The sequence below is a fragment of the Homarus americanus genome, unplaced genomic scaffold (assembly GCF_018991925.1).
Source record: "Homarus americanus isolate GMGI-L3 unplaced genomic scaffold, GMGI_Hamer_2.0 scaffold41027, whole genome shotgun sequence".
In the NCBI taxonomy this organism is placed as follows: domain Eukaryota; kingdom Metazoa; phylum Arthropoda; class Malacostraca; order Decapoda; family Nephropidae; genus Homarus; species Homarus americanus.
In genome coordinates, this window is record NW_024745073.1 from 6213975 (window position 1) to 6241432 (window position 27458).

The 27458-nt window shown below is 37.0% G+C and overlaps 1 protein-coding gene and 1 long non-coding RNA gene across 4 annotated transcripts; one reads left to right on the forward strand and one right to left on the reverse strand.

Annotated features, from left to right (window-relative positions):
- LOC121878535 (2-oxoglutarate and iron-dependent oxygenase domain-containing protein 3-like) lies at positions 1 to 27458 on the reverse strand. Of its 3 annotated transcripts, none has more exons than XM_042384813.1 (8): positions 27223 to 27458; positions 19013 to 19144; positions 18517 to 18634; positions 10505 to 10598; positions 9579 to 9813; positions 3355 to 3508; positions 3014 to 3137; positions 1 to 2011 (listed from the first exon to the last, which is right to left on the reverse strand). In XM_042384813.1, exons 2-8 carry the CDS (start codon positions 19093 to 19095, stop codon positions 1872 to 1874), a joined length of 948 nt encoding a protein of 315 aa, XP_042240747.1. In that variant the 5' UTR covers positions 19096 to 19144; positions 27223 to 27458; the 3' UTR covers positions 1 to 1871. The 3 variants fall into 3 exon arrangements, with proteins under 3 accessions (XP_042240747.1, XP_042240746.1, XP_042240748.1); XM_042384812.1 differs by having other exon boundaries at positions 19013 to 19187; positions 27223 to 27457; XM_042384814.1 differs by lacking the exon at positions 19013 to 19144 and having other exon boundaries at positions 27223 to 27457.
- LOC121878537 lies at positions 1944 to 7217 on the forward strand. The gene is made up of 3 exons (XR_006091173.1): positions 1944 to 2055; positions 2727 to 2893; positions 6670 to 7217. It is a non-coding gene; the product is annotated as an uncharacterized LOC121878537 (long non-coding RNA).

A 27458-nucleotide genomic window follows, 5' to 3' on the forward strand; every position in this document is an offset into this window, starting at 1 on the left:
GGAAGGAAGAGGAGTAAATAGAAGAATAAAGAATGGGAAACAGAAAATAGTTAGAGATAACAGGTGGGGGGAGCTGAGTTTCATCATGCATCTGGATGCGCAGTTTCAACGTTACCAGACTATTTTTGAACCTTACAACTATAGTGTGTTTACTTATTCCTGTGGCCGATTGTACATTTGGAAAATAGTTGTAATTAGTTTCAGTATTATAACTTAATTTCATTCATGTAGCATCATTTGTTACAGGCTGAGAGCTTATAAGTTTGGAATCTGAGAAAATTATGGATTTTTATAAACTTTGGCATCAGTATCATGTGTTTTCATCCATAGAAAGTGTGAACATAACAGGTATGAGAATTTTGAGAATGATCCCAGTCAGGATGACCTTCAAATGCCATTGATTTTAAACAACACAAAACTTTGGATGCAACAACACTGACTAGCAAGTTCTAAATAAGAATTCCAAATTACACTTAATTATAAATATTATTCTTCCTTTCACTTCCTTTATATATGAAACACAATCAAACATGAAAAACTCTCGAATTGATTGTGCTCTTGCCCCAAGTGCGGAAAATAGCACAACTGACACATTGTATTTGGAATGAATGAGAACCCCTGGGTATAATGCATTGTGTAGAGTTGCCGGGATTTAGAGCAACACAGACGCTTTTACATTCACCTTCAATCATTCTCTGTATATGTATAACAGATGCATTCAACTACAGCATTCCCTTTTTACAAGGATCAAGCATGCATGCAAACTCAACACATACATACACACAACAAAATCATTGTCGTTATCTTGATGTTTTGTCACCACATAATTCTGAAACTATGCCCAATTTTAAACACACGCTTTTTGATGAGACATTGATCTGCCTCCAGTCCTCATTGTACTTGTTTATGTTTTAAGATAATATTTAGTATCTTTTGTGGTAATAATTAGGACTGAAACTACTATCTTTATCATCATCATCATTGTCATTAGCAATTAATGCCTATTTTCCACACTTGCAAGGGCTAACTGTGACTGCCTGATGGCAACTGTCCAGGGTGCATGGTGTCTAGCAGCCTCTCGAGTCAGTTGTTTATCCCCAAGATAATTTCTCACAACCTTTCTCTTAGTATGTCATTCTTAGCCTATCCCTACCTCTCCGTCCCTCTATATTCCAACTCGTGATCTCTTGATCCAATTGTTCTCCATTCTCTCCACATGCTCAAGTCATTTCAGCCTACCTCTTTACAAAAGATATTAAAATATTGAAATATAAATCTAGACAGTACTTTGTAATGTGGCCATTACCGTATACACTGTATTTGTTGTAGACTATCTGTATACTATACAGCCCCACTACAGAAATTACAAATGTTCGCACCATTGTTATCATTTGAGTGTTACTTTTGGGGAGGGAATCCCCAGCCAGTCTTTCAATATATCAGGCAAGTATGTGAGCAGCAGTTCACCGCATAACTGTACAATATTGTACTGTGTAATCAACAATTGACTACTTGACAACATATCCAAGAGGAAGAATATATATGTAGTCTCCTGTATAGCTATTGCACCAGTAAAAAATAATATGCTAGTTTGTAAATTAATGATGGAATATACCAAATTTAACTGCACTCAAAGTACCATTGATCAGATTTAAAAACATCAGCTTAGTGCAAAGATGAAGTTTTAAGAACTTGGATTTCATTCACTTATAACATACAGTAATTACAGATTTCCATAAAACTTTCTAAAACACTAAAAGTTTTGGACTACCAGTATACCTCAAGATATGAGTGTAAAGGAATATGACACAATTTGTATTATAAAACATAATATAAAATTTCAACTAATGACAGGCAAACATTAATGTCAATCACCTGTTTACAGTAGGATCATCAATGGCATGATTAGGATCACAGGTAAAAGATACAGTGATAGCATATCTTGTACCACCTGTCACTCTTTCAACACAGTGCAAGTTCTCTGATCCAGAGGTGAAGGCCGATACCCGTCCTGATAAAACAGAAGATAGAAGCAGTACAGATTACATGTAAAGTGTAGGTAAACTTTTTAAAAAACTTATCATTACCTATACATACATTTACGATCTATAGTCTATCTACGTCTTCACACACTAACATTTTCTATGGTACAGGTAGTTCTGCTATAACGCGATAATTGTGTTCTTGTAAAATATCGTGTTATAGAAAATCGCGTAATAGAAATAACAGGGCTTATGGAGAAAATAGGGTTAGGTGCAGATTACTCGAAATCGAAAAAATTTAGTAGTTCGCCTTACACAAAGGATAGCACAGTCTAAATAAATGTTACATTCATATCTAATAATGAAATCATACAGTAAATGTAATACTTTACCTTGAAAAAATATGAATGTAACTTGATGGGGGAGAAGGGTGATTTTGAGGTTGATAACATCGAGCTTCTCTTCAAGTGTTATATCCTTTCTTTTACGATCATCACCGGGAATTCTATCACCAGAACGCTTCTTGGAGATATTCTTCTTTACCATATTCACAGTTAATACCACAAAATTGGAGAAATAGTAAGCAAAAATCGCGTTATAGCAAACAAGCGTTCGCGTTATACAAATATCGTTCCTAATTCATAAATCGCGTTAGAGCAAATTCGCGTTATCAAAACACGCGTTATAGCAGAACTCACTGTATATTCTCTAATATGTTAATGGTGACTTTCTTTTACATTTCAGTGATGGAGACACAATAACAAGGAAATGATGGAAAGAAATAAGGCCAGGTATTGTACGTACACATAAGTCAAAACTAGGAGATTTGGGTGTGGGACTCCCAAATTTTCAATATTTCAAGATTTCTGAGAAAAGATAAAACAAAGGGACTTCCTGACAATTCATACCGGGTAAATATTTGAAAGAAATAGTATGATTTACTTATGGAATATATAAGCCTGAATGCATTGCCCTTATTAAAGTACCTGTATTACATATCCTGAACTGATATACCTAAACCAAAATCTTACCTCTTCTAGGTTCCACTGTCTTGTTTGAGTCCTTGTCAATGAATATAAATCGGCCACCATCAAAATGATGTCCAAAGTCACTTAGGTACAACAGGGAGGTGTAATGGAACGATTCATATGTCTCCTGAAACAATACACATTGATGCTATAGAATTATCCTAAAATATCTGACCTGTATTACAAAATTGCATTATGAAATGAAGTCAATGATTAAAATTAATTCTTTAAGTGAATAAGTATTGACATTTTCCTGCTAGCTTGTTTCAGTCTATTATCTGGGATGAACAATTGCTTTGACTTTAAGGATGAGCACTTACAAAATACTGTACTACACACATTACCTTATCAACATGGGGATGCCAGTATTCATCATGAATAGTTTGTGGAGGTACAGGAGTAATTCGTGAGAAAAAGGTGGGATGTGTAAGATATAATCCACTTCTACTGATACCAAAGTGGTTTGCAATGGCATGATGAATCTTATTTTTTACATGGCTGAAAACAAAATAATGAGAATACTTTTAAACTTGTTTGTGCATCATGAAATGGAATTAACGTTAAAAAATTAAAGAAATAAACTAGAGAAAGTTGTTCTGAAACAATGGGTACTTTAGTATGGATGACTTATTTAGATTTTCAAGGGATATTCATGTAAAACTTAAGACTCGTATATTTAAGACAAATACAGTACTGTACAGTACATTCATATATCACTACCATATATGCTGACATGTAAGGCAACTTGGCATAAAAGACGACCCCAAATTTTTATTTTAAAATTTAAGTTTTAGTCATGTGGTCTAGGTTGTCACTCTGGGTACCAACACAGCCTGAACTTGTAGGTAGGATATTGTCTATTACCTGCTGGAATCTGCAGCCAAGGTGATCATGCTGCCATACTGTAAACACTAGTGACTACCTCATTGATTTCAACAAGGTGTCAGTTAATTTATGGTACCTCACAACAGTTACAGGTATTTTCAGATTTACGTTGTACGAAATAGCATCTTTTGAACAAACAGTAAAGTTGTTTAATAATTAGAGAACAATATTTGATATAAATCATTGAAGTTTGATATAGCTTCATTTTGAATCTCACACATATCAGTGTGGCGCCTGCCTCACCCACATGTTCCCAGCTCGCCAAAATTCAGTCTCACACTTTCTGCCTTGGTAACAACAACTGGTGCTGCTCCTTTGATTTTTGAGCCCAACTTAAAAAAAAAAAAGGAAGAAAAAAGGCCTGCAAGCACGGCAACCAAGAAATCCCCTATTTTCATCAGTTTAGATGTGAAAATTTACGAAGTGTGGAGTCAGGAGAGACAGGCTGAGGAGGAGACTAACCTTGACAGTAAAGTCCCAGAAAAAATTATATACATTGCCTTTAGACATACTGTACTTAGTTAGTTTAAGTCTGAATCTTTTTGTTTTAATTATTTAAATAATACTCATTCAAGAAAATTAGAGAAAGAAAAACTGTATGGCGCGGCTCAAGGTGTGATGAACGGGCAGCCGCTCGCAAGTTATGTCACGGCTTCAATCAGCTGGGAAGACCTCCGTAACTACTGTACTGTACTTGGGATGCTCATCATTTAGTGACATTTTTGTTATTAAAGTATTTGTTTAAAAAAAAACTTTCTTCAGAGATTTCATTATTTTTAACCTGTACAAAACATTAGTATGTTACTCTAACACAAAGTCATTAGTCTGCTTTGGTTCATGCATAGTGAGAGGCTCAACTGTATGAAGTCAAGTGAAAAAGTTAGATTAGGATGACTGAAAACTTAAATTATTTTAAAGCTTTATCATGCCATATGACACTTTTAACTTAGTAGTTTACTCTGTTTCATGCTGATGAGAGGCTCCACTGTATGAAGTTCACTAAAAGGGTTAGGGTTAGAGTGAATGAAAATGTAGCCTGGGAATATAGTGTCTGAATAACGTCTCACTATTTTGGAACGTATCTACAAAGTAAATCAGTCAATTGCTGTATTTACACCAAACTTAAGCATCTGCTACTTTTATATTCTAGTTCCTTTAATTACAATGTAATAGTACGGTAGTAATATCTCCATTAGCCGGAATCCCTCAAATCCGGAACTCTCCGATAGCGTGAGGAGCACATTTTCCGGAAAATTCTGGGGATGGGGGACATTTTTCCCGGTTCGAGAGATGATGTTACAGGCAATTTCTGGAACTTCCAATAACATTTTTCCCTTGCCCTGAAAATTCAGGGGATGAGGGATTTTTTCCAGCTTTGAGAGAGTTGTCTCTTTACCCGGAAATCTCTTATTCCTGGAAGTGCTCTGCACCAACTTTTCCGGCTAACAAGGATATCACTGTATTGTTTCATTAGCATTTGTGTGAAAATAAAGAGTACATCTTTATCAACCATTTTTCTTTCATCTGCAATAATTAAATGTACAGTTGTGGACAAAAGTTCATTCCCTTTGGTGAAGTAAGTCAAGGGAATGATTCTCTGAACTTAATTACCCTGACTGTCTTCTGGTGTGGTTGTGCTGTTTTATCCTGTTTGGGGTCGATGCTGCTTCATTTTGGGAAGGAGTGAACTTTTTACCCTACCTGTACCAAAATATCACAATGTTACAATAAAAATATTTTAACAATAACATCCAAATAGTCTTTAATGATGTGGGAGGTGATGGTGATGAGTGACATGATGATAAAGATGGAGGTGATGGCTGCTGCACTGCTGGGTGTAAGAGATCAGCTGACATCTACAGCATTAAATTTGACATTATCAGCTTTTTTTTTTTTTTACTTATGATAATTAAACCATAAAGTGTAAAAAGAAAATATCAAAAGTTGTCCTGTCATGTCCTAAAAAACAACCTTAGTGTTTTTGCTAAAAATTAAGTGTTTTGATGCAAAACACTGGAATGCATAATTTTTGGCTTCTGTGGGTTATATCTTTACTTTACTTTTACCCTATTCACCACTGATCGGCTTGTTAACTGCTTGGGTGAAGAGGATAAAAGTAAAGATTTAACCCACAAAGGTAAAAAATCATTCTTTAAATCTCTTGCTGGCACCATGGTAATATAATTCAAGTATCCTGGGATGGCAAAGCGAGCTATTTTGCCATTACTGTATAATCTTATTGTAATCTTTGTAATTTCTTGATGCCAGCTGTTTTATATTAACTTATTCATTTACAGTGTACTGTATAGTATTCTGCAAGAAATTTTAGCAAAAATTATTTACATAAACACAATACAGTAGTGGGAGTCCTCCTTGTTCGTCTGGGTTGCATTCCTGATGACCATGACTAACAACAAAAGTATAAATAGCAGGGCTGCCTAATTCATTGACTTGCATGTTATGACCACATAATAGTGCAGTACTGTACACTAACTTTTACTAATAAATTTAATATAAAAAACAAGGCTAATAGCAACACTGACAATACACATGCACCAGCATGGAATGTTACTGTTTCAAGCTGAAGTCATTATTATGTTTGTTATGTAAATAAATAAATAAAATTTTAGTTTAATTATACACAAATATTACATATAATATCAAAGTCATCACGGAGGGAAGTGTTTTATGTCAAAATTATGAATAATTTATTATTTTGCTGGAACCTTGTGTACAGTTTGTAGTACAGTGAGTAAAACATTATCAGTTTACAGAGGCTGAGAAGGAGAGAAAGAAATAAGGGAGAACCGAGAAGTGGGCTGATATGAATAACTCCCCTCCTTGTAACCAGAGACGAGTCCAACCTGGCCACAATGCCGCCAGTAATATTAACAGATGTAAATGTGAAAAGAAAGTTATCTGTAAATCTTCATTTGTATCAGGTATTTGTAGATTGAAAAATAAATGCTGCAGGTATGGCATTAATAGATTGTAATGCTTGTAAGAGTTCAGAAATGGTTATTGCTTAGTAACCTTTGAAAAGTTGGGTGTCTGCCGTACGGACGTTAATCGTCTCAGGTTATCGCAGGGATATGATTGGGTCTTGAAAAGAGAAAAAAAAAATGAGCTGGTGGGTCCGGGGAAACACCTACCCGGAAAGTTTTTGCCATGCTTAACTTAATTTCTCACATTCTTACTCGTTTCGTAAGTGCCTAATACAGTGAACCCTCACTTTACGCGGTTAATTCAACCCACGGCGGCCCGCGTAAAGTGAGAAATGCGTAAAGTGAACAACATAACATATGGGATTAATTGAAATAGAGACCAGGCCGACCCCCAAACTCCACTTTTTCAGACACAATACCTACGTTGTAGTAAAAATAACTTCGTAATTTTATGATGCACACACAATTAATAATTAAGAGAAATATCAATAATATTAGGTTTTTTAACACTTACATTAGTAGAAAAAATGGCTGGGCACACAGGGATGGGGGGTTGGTTCCGAGGCAGAGGGCAGATTATTGGCCCTCACCTGTATCACTTGTATCAATTGTATCACTATCCACCACAGAGGCTTGCAGGGCCTCTTTGTCAAACCCCTCAAAGTCCATATAAGTCCATATCCTCACTATAATTATCACTATCACTGACTTGGGCCGGCTGTGGTGGGTGGCGGGTGAAGAACTCGGTAATGTTTTGATGACTGGGCGACCTTGTGCGCACCCTGCTCGCGCCGCTCTCCGCATAAAGGGGTACACGCACCGCGGAATGTGAGCATTCCGGTTTCGGCAGGGTACCGCGTAAACGTGGAAACGCGGAATGTGGGACCGCGTAAAGCAAGGGTTGACTGTAATTAAAATACACAGTACAGCTGTACCCAAAATTAACCATGTTTGTTTATTGCAACAATATTTTTTTTATGCATACAGTCTTAATAATTCCTTTACAAAATTTAGTTGTTACTAAACTTGAATTTGCTTAATATTTTTAATCGTGCACCATTATTGAGAGAAGACAAGCTAAAAGGCAAGCTTTTTTTGCACTGTATTGTGTGAGACTTCAAAATTTAATACTTACCAAAGGGATTTATCTCTAATGCACTAGCAACTGGGTTTCAATAGCATATGTAGTACAGGGCATCCTCGCTTAACGTTGGGGTTTCGTTCCTTAAAACGCGACGTTATGCGAAACAATGTTAAGCGGATCAATTTTCCTCAAAAGAAATAGATATAATACGGGAGTTATGTTCCTGAGTCTCCCTTTGCCCCATGAAAAAAGTTACATATACAGAAAATCATTGCCATTTCTATAGAAAATAGTATATAGAACTACAGTACTAAGTTTGTACTGGTACTCACCGATGGCGTCTAAACCGCCTATGGCTACAGTTTCGAGGTAATGAGATAAACAAAGTAATTTACCCGAACCTGACAAACCAGACACTTACTGCAGTATGTAATTTAGAATTAAGGTATGTAACTATAAGGCATAAAGTCACAATATATAAGAAAGAATATGTGTGGGGGCCAGAATAAAGGCATAGTGAAATTTAAGCATTGGCACCCTTGGGCCTATTCAGTGTGAGGCACGGAGGCTCGCTCTCAGTCACACTCCACCTCTCATACACGCAGGTCAGTACAGCTAGAGTTGTGTCATGAGTACTTAAAGAGGCATATCTAGCATTTTATATACAGTATATCTTAAAGCCTTGCCTAATGTTATTGTTAATATAATAAGATAATTAATAGATTTTGTAATGTGTGTTAATACAAAGGCCCATCAGGCCAGTAAGCACATTTGTTTACACTCGGTCACACTCCGCCTCTCATACACACAGGGGTACACACCTGTGAGCGGCAAGGGACCATGGATACAGACCAGTGAGATCAGAAATCATGCTTGGCCGAGCCACCACTGTTCTACTTTGATGAACCCACCTGGTGTTGTGGGTAATGCCTATGGCCGCTGTGCAACCTCCCCTAAGGATATTTGGATATCTCACACTTCAGCACCCTGGATGTGAAGAGATGTTGGTGCACCTTGAGGTGTTCACGATCGCTACTTTATGCAACCTAATGATACCAGATGCAGAAATAGTCCTGGTATGAATGCCTGGGACGGATCTCATCTACCTAACACAAGTAGAGTGTGAGACGGGTACCTGCTGTGGGTACCTTGGTGCGAAGAATAAGCTGCAGTACCTGTATGTCCATATTGTGTGTATTATTGAATGTTCCTTATTGAGGTGATATTGAGTATTTTGGTGCTACTGAATATTTTGGTGATATTGGGGAAGGAATGACCTAAGTAAGGGTGTCAACAATTTTGTATGGAGAGAGAAGACCTTAATTAATTATGTGGAAAAGGTCAGGTATTTTTGTGTGGTGCAGTAATCTTAATAATTGCTTGGGGAAGGATAACTATTTTTGTTATTGTGACTGAATGCAATATTTTTAATATCCTAAAATAAAGTGTTATAAGGATGCTGGTTGGTGTTTCATCTTTTCTTCCACCAACTTGATTAACGAAAAACAAGAACTCACAGTGCCTGGATTGCTTTGCCAGTTACCAAAAGAACACTAAACATACTGTCCTGTGGTTTGGTGGCAGCGACCTAAGTTTAGAAAAGCCTATTATTAAGCGACCGCACTAAAGGGCAGTACAAGTACTATAACCATACCTATAAATCTTGAAATCCTGAGCATTGAAAAGGTTTTTTGCCTCCTCCAACTTAAAGATGTTGACAAAAGCATTGCCATGTGACAGAGCTCCAGAATGTAAATCAAGAATTGAGGCACCACCTGTAGAGCCACCAACTGACAGCCCACGCTCAGCAATGTTGAGGAGAGCCGCTACCTCTGAGGTTGTTACCAATGTGTCAAAAATTACACGACCACATTTTTTTGGAATGCAACCTGAAAATAAAATAAAATTACATACTGGAATGCCAAATTCTGGTAAAATCCTAGCAGTAAGGACAGTGTTACTGATGATAAATATTGTAGAATCTTGAGGAATTATAGACAAATTTGTCAACTTTCATGGTTCTTTTGATTTCTACTTAGCTTATTATAATTGGTTAAATTTGATCCAGTCTTCATTTTGATATTCACGAACCAAATCTTTCACTTATTTACTATGACTTGCCTTGAGGCCTATCTGAAGAGGGTATAAAGTGATATGTTTAATAAAATAGTAACTGCATTTAACCCTCTGGTCCTCTTGGACAGGGTAGGAAATCTCACCCCTTAGCAGTCTTTCAGTAACAGGAATGGTTTTTCCATTTTAGTAAACATTGAGTACAGTGATCCAGACCCAAATTGCATCCTTAAAGATGCATCTGCCAGCCCACGAGGCTAGTGGGAGCAACTTAGGTGGTTGATAGGGCCTATTCACTATTCCCGCATTTCTGCTTAAGGGAGTGCTTAATACGGTTGACCGTGAGGGGTTGTGCCAACAAATTACGTCGAAAGACCACGAGAGGGTTGAACTGTTCATGTAAGGTTTATTCATTATTGATAGGTTCATGCAAGGTATGGTAATTACTGTACAGTACTAATATATATACAGTACGGTATGGGATAAAAGATCCAGCGACACACCTACCTTGGAAATGCCTGAGTTCATCAGCATAATCTTTAGAACAACTTATCTCAACAGACCGCTTACTTATCTCTTCTTTTTGTGCTGCAAATGGTACCTGTAATTACACATTTCATTAAAAGAATATAAATAAAGATAAAATAGGAGAATTACCAGTAGAAAACCACTTATCACCGTTAAAGAGTAATGCGAGTGATGTAGTATGAAAAACATAACTACAGTACAGGTGCTGTATGTATAATGTCCTGTTAAAATAATTAGTGGAGGAAAGTGGTTCTGAAGTACTGAACAAAGAGTAAATGGACAGTAATATTACATCACTAGAACAACAGTACTGGCAGCAGAAATGGAATGCTCGGGAGTCTGACCTGCCCAATCCCGTGACAGCTACACCCAGGCAAACCTCCCCTTTATTACAATCGAACATATATGTACATACAGTACAGGTATTATGCTCCAAGTCAGTGCAACCTTACCAGTCACTTCAGTTGACTGAGGAATCTCCACAATGAAACAAGATAGATTAAATGGTCTCACCTTGTTGAATGTTATAGAAACATAAACACACACATACGTAAAGTGATCACTAGCTTTGCTTGAGCTCATCCAAGGCAGATAGAATTAGTAGATAATTCAGATAACAAAATAGTGTCAGCTAATGCATGATTTCTTCATATTAACAAAGAAAACCAATCCTAAATAAAGATTACCATACTTTACTGCTTTGATGTTATGTTAAATTTTGAAGTTACCTTAATTCACTGAATTGAGTGTCAGTTACTCTGATATACAGTGACCCCTCGTTTAACGAACACCTCGGTTAACGTAATTTCGATTAACGAACTGCCTTCCATAAGGATCTTCAATTCGTTTAACGAAAAAAAATTCGCTTAACGAACTTCTTACGAACCGACCTCAACATGTTTTCGCTTGCACTGACCGGGCAACCAGCTTTAGTATCAGTCCGCCAATACATTAATCGGTTCTAGGGCTTAAATTCCTTACTATTTTTGTAAATATCAAGAAGTTTATACTATTCAATTATTTTAAAAGTTTAATATTCAATTTTTTAGTCATTTTAACAATTATTGAACATAATTGAAGGTAAAGTGACTAGTTTAATGCGCGGCATCCAGCCTCTTAACACAGCAAACAGGCGTCAGTCTCTCTCTGTTTTCACTGGAGGTAACATCTTGCTTGAGACTCTCTTCAACTAAACGCTTTTTTTCTGTGTTTCCAAGCAAATTATTGGTCATTTTGAAAATTATTTTACATATTGACAATATATAGTGCAGTGCAGTGTTATTTTAAAGAAAATATTCTTTATTTACAGCTAGTTTAACTTTGAAAAATACGTGTTGCCATTGTTTGAATCCAGCATGGGGCCTAAGAGATCAAGAAAAGTGATTTCAATCCAAATGCAGGAAATAATAAAAAAACATGAACAAGGTATTAGAACAAATGCGCTATGCAAAGAATATGGCATGTCGGCATCAACTGTGTCGACAATTCTTGCACAAAAAGACAAATTTAAGAAGTGAAAGTGAGAGACAAATCTACAAGAGTGTTTAAAAGTAGATCCCTAATCGCAGAAACTGAGAGGTTACTTATCATCTGGATTAGGGAAAAACAGATGAAAGGTGATTCAGTTTCTGGTGAATTTCATTTGTGAAAGAGCCAGGGAGATTTATGAACATTTAAAGACAGATCAACCTGGTTCTTCAGGAACAGAATTTGAAGATTTTCGGGCTAGCAAAGGCTGGTTCGAAAAATTTAAGAAAAGAAGTGACATTTTAAGTGTTGTTAGGCATGGTGAAGCTGCTAGTGCTGATAAAGAAGGGGCAGCAAAGTTTTTAATTGAATTTAAAAAACTGATGGAAGAAGAAAATTATCTTCCACAGCAAGTGTTCAATGTGGACGAAACTGGGCTGTTCTGGAAAAAGATGCCCAAAAGAACATTCATCACCAAGATGAAGCCTCTTTACCTGGGCATAAACCCATGAAAGACCGTCTCACTCTATTGCTTGGTGCCAATGCTTCAGGGGATTTCCGACTGAAGCCTATGCTTGTCTACCACTCTGAAAACCCCAGGGTGTTCAAGCAACAGAAAGTGGTAAGAACAATGCTTGGAGTTTATTGGAAGTCCAACCGTAAGGCATGGGTGACAAGACAGTTCTTTAATGAATGGGCTGTTGATGTGTTTTGCCCCTCTGTCAAGAGCTACCTAACCACCAATAAACTCCCTTTAAAGGCTCTTCTCCTCATGGATAATGCTCCTGGTCATGACCCTGACCTTGCCAGAAATTTGGAGTATCAATTTGACTTTGTGAAAGTGTTGTTTTTGCCTCCAAACACTACATCAATCATACAGCCAATGGACCAGAATGTGATCAGCAACTTCAAGAAGTTGTACATGAAGAAAATGTTTAGGAGGTGTCATCAGGCAACTTCCATGATCCTGAACTAACACTGAAACAGTTCTGGAAGACACAATTCAACATCCTGGAGGCTGTAAAATTGATTGTGTCATCATGGCAAGAAGTCTCCACTAGATGGGCCATCAGTAGTCCATGATTTTGAGGGATTTGAGGATGACACAGAGTTGGACCAGGAGATTGTGTCCATTGGTCAGTCATTGGGCCTTGAAGTGGAGGAGAAGGATGTGGAAGAGCTTGTGATGTCTCATGAGGAGGAACTTACTCCTGAATGACTTGAAGGAACTGGATGAGATGTTACGGGTAGAGGCTGACAGTGGTGAGGAGGAAATTGAAAGTGATGACCATATGTCAGCTAAACAGTTGAAAGATGTGATTTACCACTGGGAGAAGTTCAGGGAACTGGCTTCAAAGCACCCAGAAGTGGAAAAAACTGAACTAACTTTGTGTCATGTTGAGGACTCAGTGGTCTCCTTCTTTAAACATAAGTTAATGGTGAGGAGGACAGATGCCCCACAGACCACAATTGACACTTTCTTCAGTAAAAGGCAGAGGGAACAAGATGCTAGCCCTCAGCCTTCCACTTCAAGAAGGAGAGAGGATGTTCATGGTGGAGAATCTGTCAGTCCAGAGGTTCCTGACATTTTCATGGAAGGTGACTCACCTTCCAAGAAGCAGTAAAATGCTTCTCCTCCACCTCCACTTCCTTCTCTTCTCCCTTCTCCTCCTGCACCTCCCACTTCAAATGCACATCATCATCATCATCCAGGAGCCTTCTACATACACACCTCAAAGTAAGTAAATTTTCCGCCATTTTTGTTGAAGTTAGGAAATTTTCGGTGAGCTGGAACCAATTACCCAAAAACCCATTGAAACAATGGTTTCGGTTAACGAACGTTTCGGTTAACGAACGACCTTCTGGAACGGATTGAGTTCGTTAACCGAGGGCCACTGTATTGTGTTAACTTTTGTGGTATGGAATATTGTAAACAGTACTGTACAATAATAATAAACCTTTCTTTGAAAATAATGAGGTCTTATATACAGTACATGCCTTAATTATTAATAAAAAGACAAGCATATTGTTTTTGGTATTATTAAAGTTTTATCTTATCCCATTAAAAATAAATTTCCAATGTTAATTAATGGTACAGTACTGTGCATCACAAGTGCACCTGAGGGTAAAAGTTATCCCCCCCTCCCCCAATCTATCTGAACTGGGTCTGGCCTTGGTGTGGTGGTGCCTCACACACATTGGGAAAGATAAATTTGAAAACATTTTAAAGATTTCTGGCAGACACGTGACTACAGTGTGAAAGTTCATCGACTGTAATCTTATCACGTTCCATATCAGTCCTTTCAGCCTTGAGTACGCTACTGGAGAAGCTAGCATGTAGTAGACTAAATTCCTTCTGCAATGCCAATAACATCTTTACAGACTCCCAGTTTGGATTTAGAGCTAGAGGGTCAATCGAGAGTGCTCTGCTATCCTTTCCTAAAGACATCTTAAATTCCTTTGATGACAGTCAGTTCACAGTCGGTATATTCTTGGACCTCTCTAAAACCTTCAATACTGTCGACCATACCATCCTCCTTTCAAAGCTTGAACATTACGGAATTAGGGGCCTGTCCCACAATTGGTTTACCTCATATCTGTCCAAAAGGATGCAGTATGTCTGCTATAATAATCACCAATCTGACTCCTCGCCAATCTTGTAAGGCATCCCCCAAGGTTCCATTCTCTGTCCAGTACTATTTTTGTTGTACATAAACGAAATAGTCCACTCCAGCACACTCATAAAATACAACTTATTTGCAGACGACAGTAATCTCTATGCCAACAACTCAGACCTCCATTCCTTGATGAGAACTATGAACACTGAATTGACAAAAGTCAGGACCTGGGGAATACGTAATAAACTGAACTTAAGCCTTGAGAAAACCCACTACACGATGTTTCACAAAAGGAAAAACTTACCCCCAGGCTTGGACCCCCTGTACCTTGGTAATACAGTCCTCAAACGCAAACAAAATAATAAATTCCTCGGAGTTATTTTTTATGAGAAACTTAACTGGAGAAACCACATACAAGTCATTCACAGTAAAGTCAATAAACAGTGAGGTATCATGTATCACACTCGACAGTCACTCTCACAGCAATGAAATCTATCGTGATCTTGTTTACCAACGCCTGATACACTGTCATACACTATGGGGGGCCTCTGGCTCTTCAAAAACACAATCTCTGGTTACTGCACAAAAGAGAGTTGTATGGACAATGACCTACCGGGGGGTACTTGAAAAACAGATCACACAAACGAAAAATTTGCTAAATTGAAAATGTTAAAATTCGAAGATATTAACACCTACTGCTGTGCCCTCTTTGTTTACAAATCTATCAATTACTTGTTTGACAATAATTATTTCCAGTTCCGGAATAATCAGAGATATAATTTAAGGTACCCAGAGCTTCTAAGATCACCCCCCCATGTGCTCCTCTCAGTCCCAGACCTCCATAAAATATCACAGTGTGAATGTGTGGAACAACTTACCCCCACCCATCTGAGCAAAGACTAAGCTTCCTTTCTTTATATCATCTCTTAAAAAATATCTATTGTCTAAGTACAGTATTAATATTTCCTGTAATACCTACTATATTTACAGTACCTGCTTTTATTGGAAATTATCATGTAAATAGATATGAAATTACCATTGTAATAAACATAATTGCCAACAGACATAATCCTGACAGCTCTGTCCTCTTGTTCAACCTTAATATTGTACAACCTATGTTGTACTGCTCCCCCATTATACATATGTTTTTTAATTCCACTGTAATTTATATATATACCTGTACAGTACTTATAATATAAAAAAAAATTAATTACAGTAAAAAAATAATAAAAATAAATAAATAAAATAAATATATATTGTAGTGATAACCATGGTAACATTATGAGATGTTCTTATTACCATCATGCTATTGTACTATTCCAGATGTTACTAAATGTTACATAATACTTCCCTGGGATAAATGTATAGTATATATCAGGTGCTTAAAAGAAAGCTCAGGTTCTCAACTGGCTCAGCCATGTTAATATTGTTAATATTATCCACTCTGTATTTGTGTTTTTCTGGCTAAATAAACTGTTTCAATTCAATTCAGTACTGTATGTCAAGATGGAACTTGAAGACAATCAATTTGAATGGTAGTTTGCCTCCAATACTTCTATTACTCTCCCACATCTTTATACCTCTCCTTGATCTGTAAGCACAGTATTAAATGAAAAAAAAAAGTTTAACATATCCCCAAAGTAAATTAAAATCATATTTGTTAGAGCAACTTCATAAAAATCGTATGAGATACTGTACACAAAAACAAATACAGTATTACCCCGCCTAACGCGGTTTCACTTAACGCGTTTTATCATATACGCGGTGCCTCGCCAGAGCTGAACTTTCACTTAACACGGATTTTTTCCACATATACGCGGTGAGTGTCCGGCTCGAGACGCTATTTTTAGATTTGCCCCACCCTGCCTGACTGCCTGTTTTAGCTCATAAAATTCATACAAATTACCCGGCCAGAATATAATTTACATTGCTGGAATTCTTATAATTTGGTGATCATTTTGAATATAAACATCATATTTTTGCATTAGACATACAAATTTTAGATAAAAATTTTTCTCAAATTAACTATGTTATCTTTTGTGCAAAATATATGACATTTATATTCAAAATATTCCTGGTCTTACAAGGAATCCAGCAATGTCAATTATATTATCCTAACTTTAGTTTGAGGTATTATTTATTAAAATTTAGTGGTTATCCCACACATCTCCTTGGGACGGTTGGTGGGGGGTGGTGGGGAGGGAGGGACCGACCGACCATCTGTTACCCTGTGAAGAATTATTTTTTTTTTATTAACTGAAGATATTTGTTTTAGCTCATAAAATTCATACAAATTATCCGGTCTGAATATAATTTACATTGCTGGAATTCTTATAATTTGATGATCATTTTGAATATAAACATCATATTTTTGCATTAGACATACAAATTTTAGATAAAAATTTTTCTCAAATTAACTATGTTATCTTTTGTGCAAAATATATGACATTTATATTCAAAATATTCCTGGTCTTACAAGGAATCCAGCAATGTCAATTATATTATCCTAACTTTAATCTGAGGTATTATTTAATACTAAATGTTAAAAACCCTGGAAGGGAGGATTGGTGGGGGGTGGGGGGGAGGGTTGGGACTGACCGCGTGGTTGGAAGAGGGGGGGAGGCAAGGTGGGGTACTTTGATTGACAGATAGTGTTGTGAAGATTATTTTTTTTTTTATTAACTGAAGATATTTGTTTTAGCTCATAAAATTCATACAAATTACCCGGTCAGAATATAATTTACATTGCTGGAATTCTTATAATTTGGTGATCATTTTGAATATAAACATCATATATTTTTCATTAAACATACAAATTTTAGATAAAAATTTTTCTCTAGGTAACTATGTTATCTTTTGTGCAAAATATATGACATTTATATTCAAAATATTCCTGGTCTTACAAGGAATCCAGCAATGTCAATTGTATTATCCTAACTTTAGTTTGAGGTATTATTTATTAAAATTTAGTGGTTTTCCCCAAAAAATTTCTCTGAGAGGGAAGAGCCAGCGAGTGTAGTGTGAGAGAGGGAGGGAGTTGAGTCCATTATTTGAATGGACATTAACTTGGCGACTGTATTTCTCTTAAGTATTAATTGTGTGCATGTACCATCATAAAATTAAGATGTTATTTTTACTACAACATAGGTATGTGCCTTCAAAAAGTGGAGTTTGGGGGTCAGGCCGGTTTCTATTGGAATTAATCCCATATGTTCTGTTGTTCACTTAACGCGGATTTCACTTAACGCGGGACCCTCTGGGTTCAATTGACCGCGTTAAGTGGGGTACAACTGTATTGCAAACTTTAACCGCTATTATCTAAAAGGGATTTTGGCAAAATCGCCCTTCTTCCATCAAGCACCTCATATCAGCTTACTAGCTCTTTGTGATGACTTTCAATATCCAATGTTAGTACCCAGAGGAAACCTGTGATGTTTGGTATGGCCACACTGGATAACACCTTTCCCACATCTGTCCCGGGCCAGGATACAGTGGTGAAAGATAGGCACTTTACCACTAAACAGAAATGCAGTTATAAAAACTTTATCCTTGGAAATTGTAAAAAACAAAATAAGACTTCCAATATGTGATGGAGGGTAGAGACATGAATTCAGAGAGAGAAGGTAAGACAGAGTGAGAGAATTTGTTTGTATTGACGACTGATCTCCATGTACTTATGACCAAAACTCTCTTGCGAAAAGTTAAGTTTTGTTGACTTCTTGCCACCTACCAGTACAGTACAGTACAGTACATATGAATCTCTGGATATTAAAACCCTTGTGTATGGTGCTGCCTCCAAACTGAATAAAATCATCTGGTGTTAGCCAAATAAAATATTAAAAGTGGTGTCCCTGTAGAGAAGGGGTTAAAACAAAATTTCTTAAGTAATGTGTAAATTTCACTTACCATTTTATTTGCTTTACTGAAGTACACAACCACCATTATCCCAACCATCATCAGCAGACGAGTAATGATACGTCGCCACTCAATTCGAGGCCCTGGGTGAGGACTCTCCCTTTCAGAACTGCAAATTTGTGGGAGAATTAAATTAAATATACAGTATAATTACCGAATTTGTATTTTTTTTAGGTAAATATTAATCACAGATCTACAGCTTTTCCAGGGAAGAGGGAAGGAAACATGTTCAAAGCTTGAAACCATGGATTTCCAAAACAATTTAGGGTATAGTACTGTATAAAGTATGTACAGTATGGTATTTGAAAACATATAATCTCCATCTTCAATAACATATCACTCAGTGTTATCTTATATATTTTTTTTTCATAGCACATACAAAAATTTGCAGATGGAAAATAGTTGCAAATCCAAAGTTAAGGAGAGGATGATAATCTATACAGTATCTTTTTTATAAATAATTTTTTTCTTAAAATACAGTACATACCTGCTATGACTACATGTATCTGTCTTTGAAGGCTGCTTGACAATTCCTGGAGATTTTTGTGAGCTCCTCTGTTTTACTGTCATTTTGATGGAAACTGATGACAATCAACACACTAATATTCATAAATGAAGCCTGTGGATATAATTTTTTCCCTTGGTACTACAGTATGTGTGGACTGAAAAAATTAAATAAAGTTTTAGATATGTAATGATCAATTTCTAATTATACAATGAAGTCTATTTTTTCCACTTACCACCCACAATAACCCAGGTGGCAGCAGCACATCTTCTACCACACACTACATGTTTACCACATTTATTACTACAGTACAGTACATTACTGTACTGTACTGGGTACTTTAAACAATATCCAAGAATAACAGAATAGAACTGGAACCCCCTTATTGTAAAACTTTATGTTTTCATGAAATAAGTTGGTATTTTCTAATCTTTACTTTATTTAATCTCTTGATTTGGGTACAGATATACAGAATAGATAGACGGAAAGCTAGGTACTGTATCTGTTAGTTCCAAAATTGCTCAACCAGCTCATGAGTAAATTTACAAAACTTTTAACATAACAGCTGCTGAGAAATACTGTAGAATTTGATACAGGGTGTATTTCAAAAGTAATTTGACAAAGACAAAATCATATCAACTGAAGATTAATCACCCTAATGCTATCTAGAGGGTTAGCTTTGGTTAAATTAGGTTACAGTTAGGGCAGCATATTTTCATGTGGAAAATAAGCTGGGGGAATATGGTACGATATTTTTCCCTTTTACGGTACAGGTACAGTGCTGTACGGAAGTACAGTATCTTTTCCGTAACATCATATTTAGAGAAAGACTAATAATTATAGATGTATACACGAGGTCACGGCGATCCTGTCTGCATGTCACTTGTCAACTCAGTCATTATCAAAAAGACCATCAAGGTCTTGTCGATGTGCCGTCTGTGATGTGACAGTGGGATCTAAGTAAACTTGCTACCAGTCACAAGGGTTGACAGCTTGACATAATAATGTTATTGATGTCATGGCCATGGGTCAGCTAATCATTTATGTTATTTGCTTAATTGCCACCCACAAGAGGTGGCCATGCTAAGGGAAGGAGGCCAGTGGCCTGTGTAGGATCCCTCCATTGTTCTTGATAATTTTGTCAAGAGCTACTTTGAAGCCCAGTACACTTGTACTGTACTGTTATTGGAAATTTATGAGGAAACTGCTCCCACCAGAAAACATTTATGGATTTCCTTTTGATTTTTACTTGTTGTTTTGGTGATTCTAAGTACTGTACTGGTTTTAGAAAGAGCAACAACTTTATATGTAAACTTTTAGTATTTGTTTCATTTTCCTTTATCTACAATCATAAATCACCTATAGTGGGCAGGGAATGAAAAATGGGGGAAATTGTAGGGTAAAACAGTGAAAAGTTGATCATATGACACTAAAATGATGTTTCTACGTGCTTTGTATGTGAAGAAATTAAATATTTACCATAAATACTCCTCTGAAAAATCTGCTGTTGTCTGCGCTGTTTGTTTAGAAATGACCTGCTCAGTCCAAGCATACTGTCACGTCCACCAAAAATATAAAATTACACCTTGATGCCTAAAAAAATGCTTTCATTGATACCAGATATCAAAATAAGTACTTTCTGTTTAATATGGCAGTGGATTCAGGGGCTAGGAAGTTACGTAAGGTTAGGTAAATTTCTTTGGTTGATTAGGTCAGGTTTTGGTAATTACCCCATATTCGAATAGTGACCATCTGCTGTTTTTCATTTAAAATGGATTTAAAAATACTGTACTTAATTTTCACTTATTAGGGGATACTGTATTATGTTGGTAAAAAATCTAAAAATGGCTGAATTCATGTGCTAACTTAACCAAACCTAAACTATATCATAACTCGCATCTACCTAGAAAACTAAGCATTTACATAAGAAAATGAATAGAACTGAAAGTAAACAGCATACAAAACTGTGTCTAAAATCACCCTCCATAATAACTGAACCACTGATGGTCACCAGTCATATATTAGTCCAGGTTTTATTAAGTTCTAGTAATTGTAGTGACAAATATTTAGTATTGCCAACAATATCTATCTGTGATCCCCCTAAGTAGATATATTTGTCAATTTACTGGTGAATCTGTGTCTACCAAGAGAGGTGTAGGCCCACCAAGCTCCCCTCAGTGCCTCGGCTTGTAATCTGAGCCCTGTCCACCCCCACCGTCCCACCAGCTGACCACACAACTACACCATGCCCCTACTGCCAGCTACTCAGCCCTCACTAGCTCCAATATGTCTAAGTTGGCTGTTAGTATCAAACCTTCAAATTTCACGAAACAACAGCTGACTGATGTGATAATGGAAGTCCAACGAACTCTCATACAGGACATCATACAACAAATGAATAAGGAGACCATCAGGAAGCTAGAAGAAACTGACCGGCATCTCACTGATCAGCTAAGTGAGATTAAAAGAAGCTTGGAATTCTCGCAAGGGGAAATAAGCAACATACAAGCAAAGTTGAACGTTGAAGCTAAAGAGAATCGAACACTCAAGACCCAAGTTCAACAGATGAGTGAGGAGAATTCCAAGCTCAAAATGGAACTAACGACAACAGCAGACCGGGTGGATTGTGTGGATGACATAGGGCGGCGAAACAACCTCAGGACTGCCAGAGTCCCTGAAGATATCCACGAGAACTGGGAACCATCCCAACGCAAAATTTCACGCCAGCTGAATGAACATTTTAAACTTCCTGAAATAAAGTTTGACTGTGTTCAACGTGTCGGGAAATCCAACTCCTCCCGCCCCCGCGGCATCATAACAAAATTCTCATCCCCCTCTGACCGTGACAAAGTGTTTTATCAGAGCAGTAACTGAAAGACACCACTATCTTCGTCAACGAGGATCTCTGCCCAGGTACGACTAAAGCCCGTCTACAGCAAATGGACCAGTTTAAAGAAGCCAGAAAACAAGGGAAACACGTGACGTTCAGTCATAAAACCCTTGTTGTGAGGAATCGGGCAAGTGGACACCCGCCCACTCACCCACCCACTGTACCCCAACCACCCAAGCCCCTCGAGAACCCCTCCCCACTGAGGGGGAACCAGCCACTGTCGCTATCACTTGGGGAGTCCCCCCCTGCCGGCCAACTCGAGTACTACAAGTCTACCCTCTGTGGTGGAAACCAGCAGCCCTCAAAACCGAGTGACAGGCGCACCTCCCACTCTATCTGGGAATCACCCTCAACAGTACCGGTCATCCTAATTATGTTGGTTGTAGCACTTGTGAGTACGTTACCCTCCACTATTATAATTTTCATAGATCTTCCTTTTTCACACCTCAGTGACTCTGAGTTTTTCTGATCTTTAATCAGTATCAATGTTCCCACAATGATGATGCTAGTGTCATTCCCTTAGATGTGCTAGATCGTATGTGTTACACCCCATTTACCCATGGTGTCGACACAATACTCCCTCATATCGATCCTGATGCCTTTCTACAAAACTCACTGGGTTACACCAACCCCAACTGTAACTATTACTTTCCTGACTCTCCTGAGTTTAGTTCTAGTCTTCTACTACCTCATTCCTTCTCCTTGATTAGCCATAACATCAGCAATACTGTATTCCCCTTCATCTACCGTAGATACCTATTTAGATCAGTATTTATCTTCTATTGCCCACAAATTTGATGTACTTGGGTTCTGTGAGACCAAACACACTAACGATATTGACCATTTGTATAACATTCCTAATTATAAAAGACACTGCATCAACACGTCACAACACAGTGGAGGTGTCGCCCTATATGTTGATATCAAGTGTAACACTTCTGCAAGAGATGATTTAAAGGTTCAGGAGGAGTACATGGAGAGTGTTTTCATTGAATTAAGTAACGATTCACGAAATATCCTAGTAGGAGTAATCTACAAAAGACCCCACACTAATGTAAGGAATTTTCTTGATAAATTTTTGGAGCTTATCACTATCATAAGTTCAGAGAGGAAACATTGCTACATTACAGGAGATTTCAACCTCGATCTATTAAAATCAGAAACCGACACAACAGTATTAGACCTTCTCCTACACATTTGTAACTCCTCCTTCACTAGTGGTGTCTTTCCGAATAAACTGAAAATTGCTAAAGTTCACCCAGCATATAAAAAATCTGGGTACAAAGGTCTCTTCAAGAATTACTTCCCCATATCAGTCCTCCCAGCCTTGAGTAAGATACTAAAGAAGCAAACATGAAGTAGACTAAATTCCTTCTGCAATGCCAATAACATCTTTACAGACTCCCAGTTTGGATTTAGAACTAAAAGGTCGACTGAGAGTGCTCTGCTATCCTTTACGAATGACATCTTAAATTCCTTTGATGACAGTCAGTTCACACTCGGTATATTCTTGGACCTTCCTTTAAATCATCTCTTAAAAAATATCTATTGTCTAAGTATTTATATTTCTTGTAATACCTACTAAATTTAGACTACCTGCTTTTAGTGTACCATCAAAACCGTTTTATCGGAAATTATCATGTAAATAGCTAAGAAATTACCATTGCAATAAACATAATTACCAACTAGACATAATCCTGACAGCACTGTCCTCTTGTTCAACCTTAATACTGTACAACCCATGTTGTACTGCTCCCCCATTCTACTTATGTTTTTCAATTCCATTGTAATTTATGTACTGTATACATATTTTTAATACAGTATAAGTATAAATAAAAAAAACTAAAACAAAAAATAATAATAATAAATGAATAAAATAAATAAATATTGAAGTGATAACCGTGGTAACATTGAGATGTTCTTATTACCACCATGCTATTGTACTATTCCAGATGTTACTAACTGTTACATAATACTTCCTTGAGATAAATGTATAGTATAGTATATATCAGGTGCCTAAAAGAGAGCTCAGGTTCTCAACTGGCTCAGCCATGTTAATACAGTGATCCCTAGGTTAACGAACGACTTGGTTTACGAAATTTTGGTTAACGAATTACCTTCCATAAGAATCTTCAATTCGGTTAACGAAATTCATACAAAATCATGTCAACATGTTTTCCCTTGCTCACCAGCTGGAATATTAGTCCGCTAATACAGTAATCGGTTCTAGGGCTTAAATTCGTTCCCATTTGAGTAAATATCAAGAAGGTTGTACTATTCAATAATTTTCCAAGTTTTATATTAAATTTTTTAGTCATTTTAACACTTATTTAACATAATTGCAGTACAGGAAACTAGTTTTTGGTGCGCCAATCAGCCACTTGACTCACCCACAAAGGCGTCAGTTTGTATCTCTAGTCAGTGGAGGTAACATCTTGCTTGTGGCTCTCTCTTGAACATAAACTATTTTTACATTTTTACAGTACAATTATTGGTTATTCTTAAATTTATTTTACATATTGACAATATATAGTGCAAAGCAGTGTTGATTTAAAGAAAATAATGGGTGAAATGATGGCATGAAGCATGGGGTGATTTCTCTTCCAACTCCACTTCCTTCTCTTCTCCCTTCTCCTCCACCCCCACTTCTAATTCCCATCATCATCATCAACCAGGAGCCTTCTACATACACACCTCAAAGTAAGTGCACTTTACTGCATTTATTTTTACTTTGTATGTAATTTTCGGTGAGCTGGAACCAATTACCCAAAATCCCATTGAAACAATGGTTTCAGTTAACGAAATTTTCAGTTAACGAACGACCTTCTGGAACGAATTGTGTTCGTTAACCAAGGGACCACTGTACAGTATTGTTATTATTATCCACTCTGTATCTGTGTTTTCTGACTAAATACACTGTTTCAATTCAATTCAACCTAATGACTTTTGAAATTGTTTTTTTTTAATGTAAAATCATTAAATACAAATATGACCTTCATTGCAGTCGGAAATTAGCCATTGTTAAGATATTGAAAAAAAAATGGAGGGTCAAAAATGCAAAAACCTTAAAAAACCTAACCTAACCTAACTTAACCCTGAGAATGTAAACAACATATCTTAAGTAAGAGATACAGGAGGATAGAGATATGCAACTTGAATGAGGAAATGGTGCAGTATGGTGAACTCGTCTGTGTGATGTGCCTGGAACATATATCATGCATGGCGATCTACACGGTACTGACACTCTGAATTACATCTCGGACACTTTACAGATGAAACAAGAACACCGCGACTCCGTGAGCTCTAAAAATGTCAACGACTGCTGCTTCAATGTCCAAAATGCACTGAATAACGTGCCAATGACCAAATGTACAATCTTCACACACAGACGCCACCTTCCAGTTGCCCGCAAATTGAGACTTGTTCGGATTGGTGCACGAGTATTACATCACATTGGCACACGCTGATTGGCACGCATGACTATGACGTCACAATCTTGACATCAACACTCAAGCTGATTGGCCTAATATTGTAAAATAAACGTTAAATAACTAAAAAAATATACATTTCTGATGGAAACGTTATAGATTTTTTGTCTCTTTCTCCTTAAATATGACTCAATATTCAGTCAGGTGTTGGAAGCTACTAAATATTAACCATTGTAGCCTCGTTTAAAATACTTACTACGGTAAAATGATGAAAACATGTGGAAAATATGAACGCTATCAAACTTTTTCTGGTCATAGCAGTGTTCTCACAATTAAAGTACCTTCAAATTTGCCCAAAGTCATGGATTTTCTCTCTTAGAACAATTCTGGGTTAATATTAATCTATTGGCAGTCTGCAGGTTTCAAATTTTAAATATTACAAACACAAAGTCTATAAAAAAACAAACATATGATTTCATATCATTTCTGGTGCAAATCAGTATTAACGGAGTATCTCGCAAATTTCTAGCCATAGATTTCTGTACCCGCCATGTTGTCAGAATCACTTTTCTCATCCTTTCCTCCTCTTTGCAATATGACAAACACTGATCTTCAGGTATCATGTCATGTGACTTGGCTGGGCAATGATTTTGAAGCAGCCATTTTGAAAGCTCGTGATGGCATGCAAAAAGTGCTCTCCCCCTTACTGGATATTTTTCAGTGACTTTATCAGGACAATAGTGAAGCAATCCAAATATTACAAGGTCACAGTGTCCTACCAACATCAAAACTGTGTACTACGTGTGGAAATTGTTTATTTTTAAGAAAAGACGGAAATTCTTGTCTGTAACCATAAGCGTACCAGATCGCTCCGGTCCGACTAATTACCCAAATGTAGCCAAATATAGCCGCAATGAAGTCAAATGATGGTCGTACAAGCGTAATTCGGGCTGTGAATCACTTCTCGATTATTATTTGGTGTCATAAAGTAAAAAAAAATTGGTAAACTTAATTTAATCTGAGTTGTGTTGTGTTAGGTTAGGTTAGATTAGATTAGGTTAGGTTAGGTTAGGTACATGCACTTGATCTATTAACTCAGATTAAATTAAGTTTACCAATTTTTTGTGACTTTGTGACACCAAATACTAGTCGAGAAGTGATTGGCAGTCCGATTTATTCATCTAGGACCATTATTTGACTTCATTCCGGCTACATTTGGGTACATTTGGGTAATTAGTCGGACCCGATCGCCCAGCTGTATCCTCCACCAGTCGCAGGGAAGCTCCAAAAAATGGTTATGTTAAGTTAGGTTAAGTCAGGTCAGGTTGGTTTGTGATTTTTGGTGTTTTATGGTGTGTTTTACTCAAACCTGACCGCCATGTTGGTGCAAGTTAGCGCTTTCTGTTATAAATGAAAATTTTCATTTTTGGGTAAAAAAATACTAATTTGCACCAGAAATGCAGATTTGAGTAATACACACACACACACACAAAACTATTTTTGTATCAAAACCTGGGGACAGCCAATAGACGAATATTTTTGTGAACTTAGAAATAGGCTGACAGACCTCTTTTTATATTTTTCGAGGGTCGAAAAGCAGATGCCACTGCAAACAAAGAGGAAATTAGCTTTCCCATTTGATAATTAAGTATTCATGACAATAGAAGTGCGAAATTTCATTAATTTACAGAAGACTCGCTATGTCAACAAACAAATTACTAATGTACAGATTAAAAGATAATACACAGTATACCTGTTTTGCCTATGTACTTATTTATCCAAGCAAAATGTATATTAAAAAAAACCCTATCTAAGAAGGTGTTAACATAACCATGACTGTCTTGTAGGGAGGCATATGCTGTAAAACACGTCACCTTCAGTTGAGTGTTGCAGTTGTGTTGACATGTCTGTGATCCTGTTCCTGAAGGCCAAACCCATACCTTCATTGGCCAAACCCTCGAAGGTTTTTTTATAAGTTTAACAAATTTATTGACAAAGCTTGGAGTACAGTTTGCCTATTCTGAGTAATTGAGTCAGCTCTTGACACTGAGGGTGAGCTAACTGTATCCGATCACGTTTCTTGAAAGTACTTAGTACTTTGTAGAAAACT

Bases quoted from the DNA above. Each gene is read 5' to 3' on its own strand.
- LOC121878535 (XM_042384813.1), bottom strand. From the start codon at position 19,095: ATGACAGTAAAACAGAGGAGCTCACAAAAATCTCCAGGAATTGTCAAG. The intron at 3,509-9,578 runs GTATGGTTATAG...TTTTGTTTTCAG, and splicing joins CAGGATTTCAAGATTTATAG to CCATGTAAAAAATAAGATTC. The intron at 2,012-3,013 runs GTAAGATTTTGG...CTGTTTTATCAG, and splicing joins GACAGTGGAACCTAGAAGAG to GACGGGTATCGGCCTTCACC.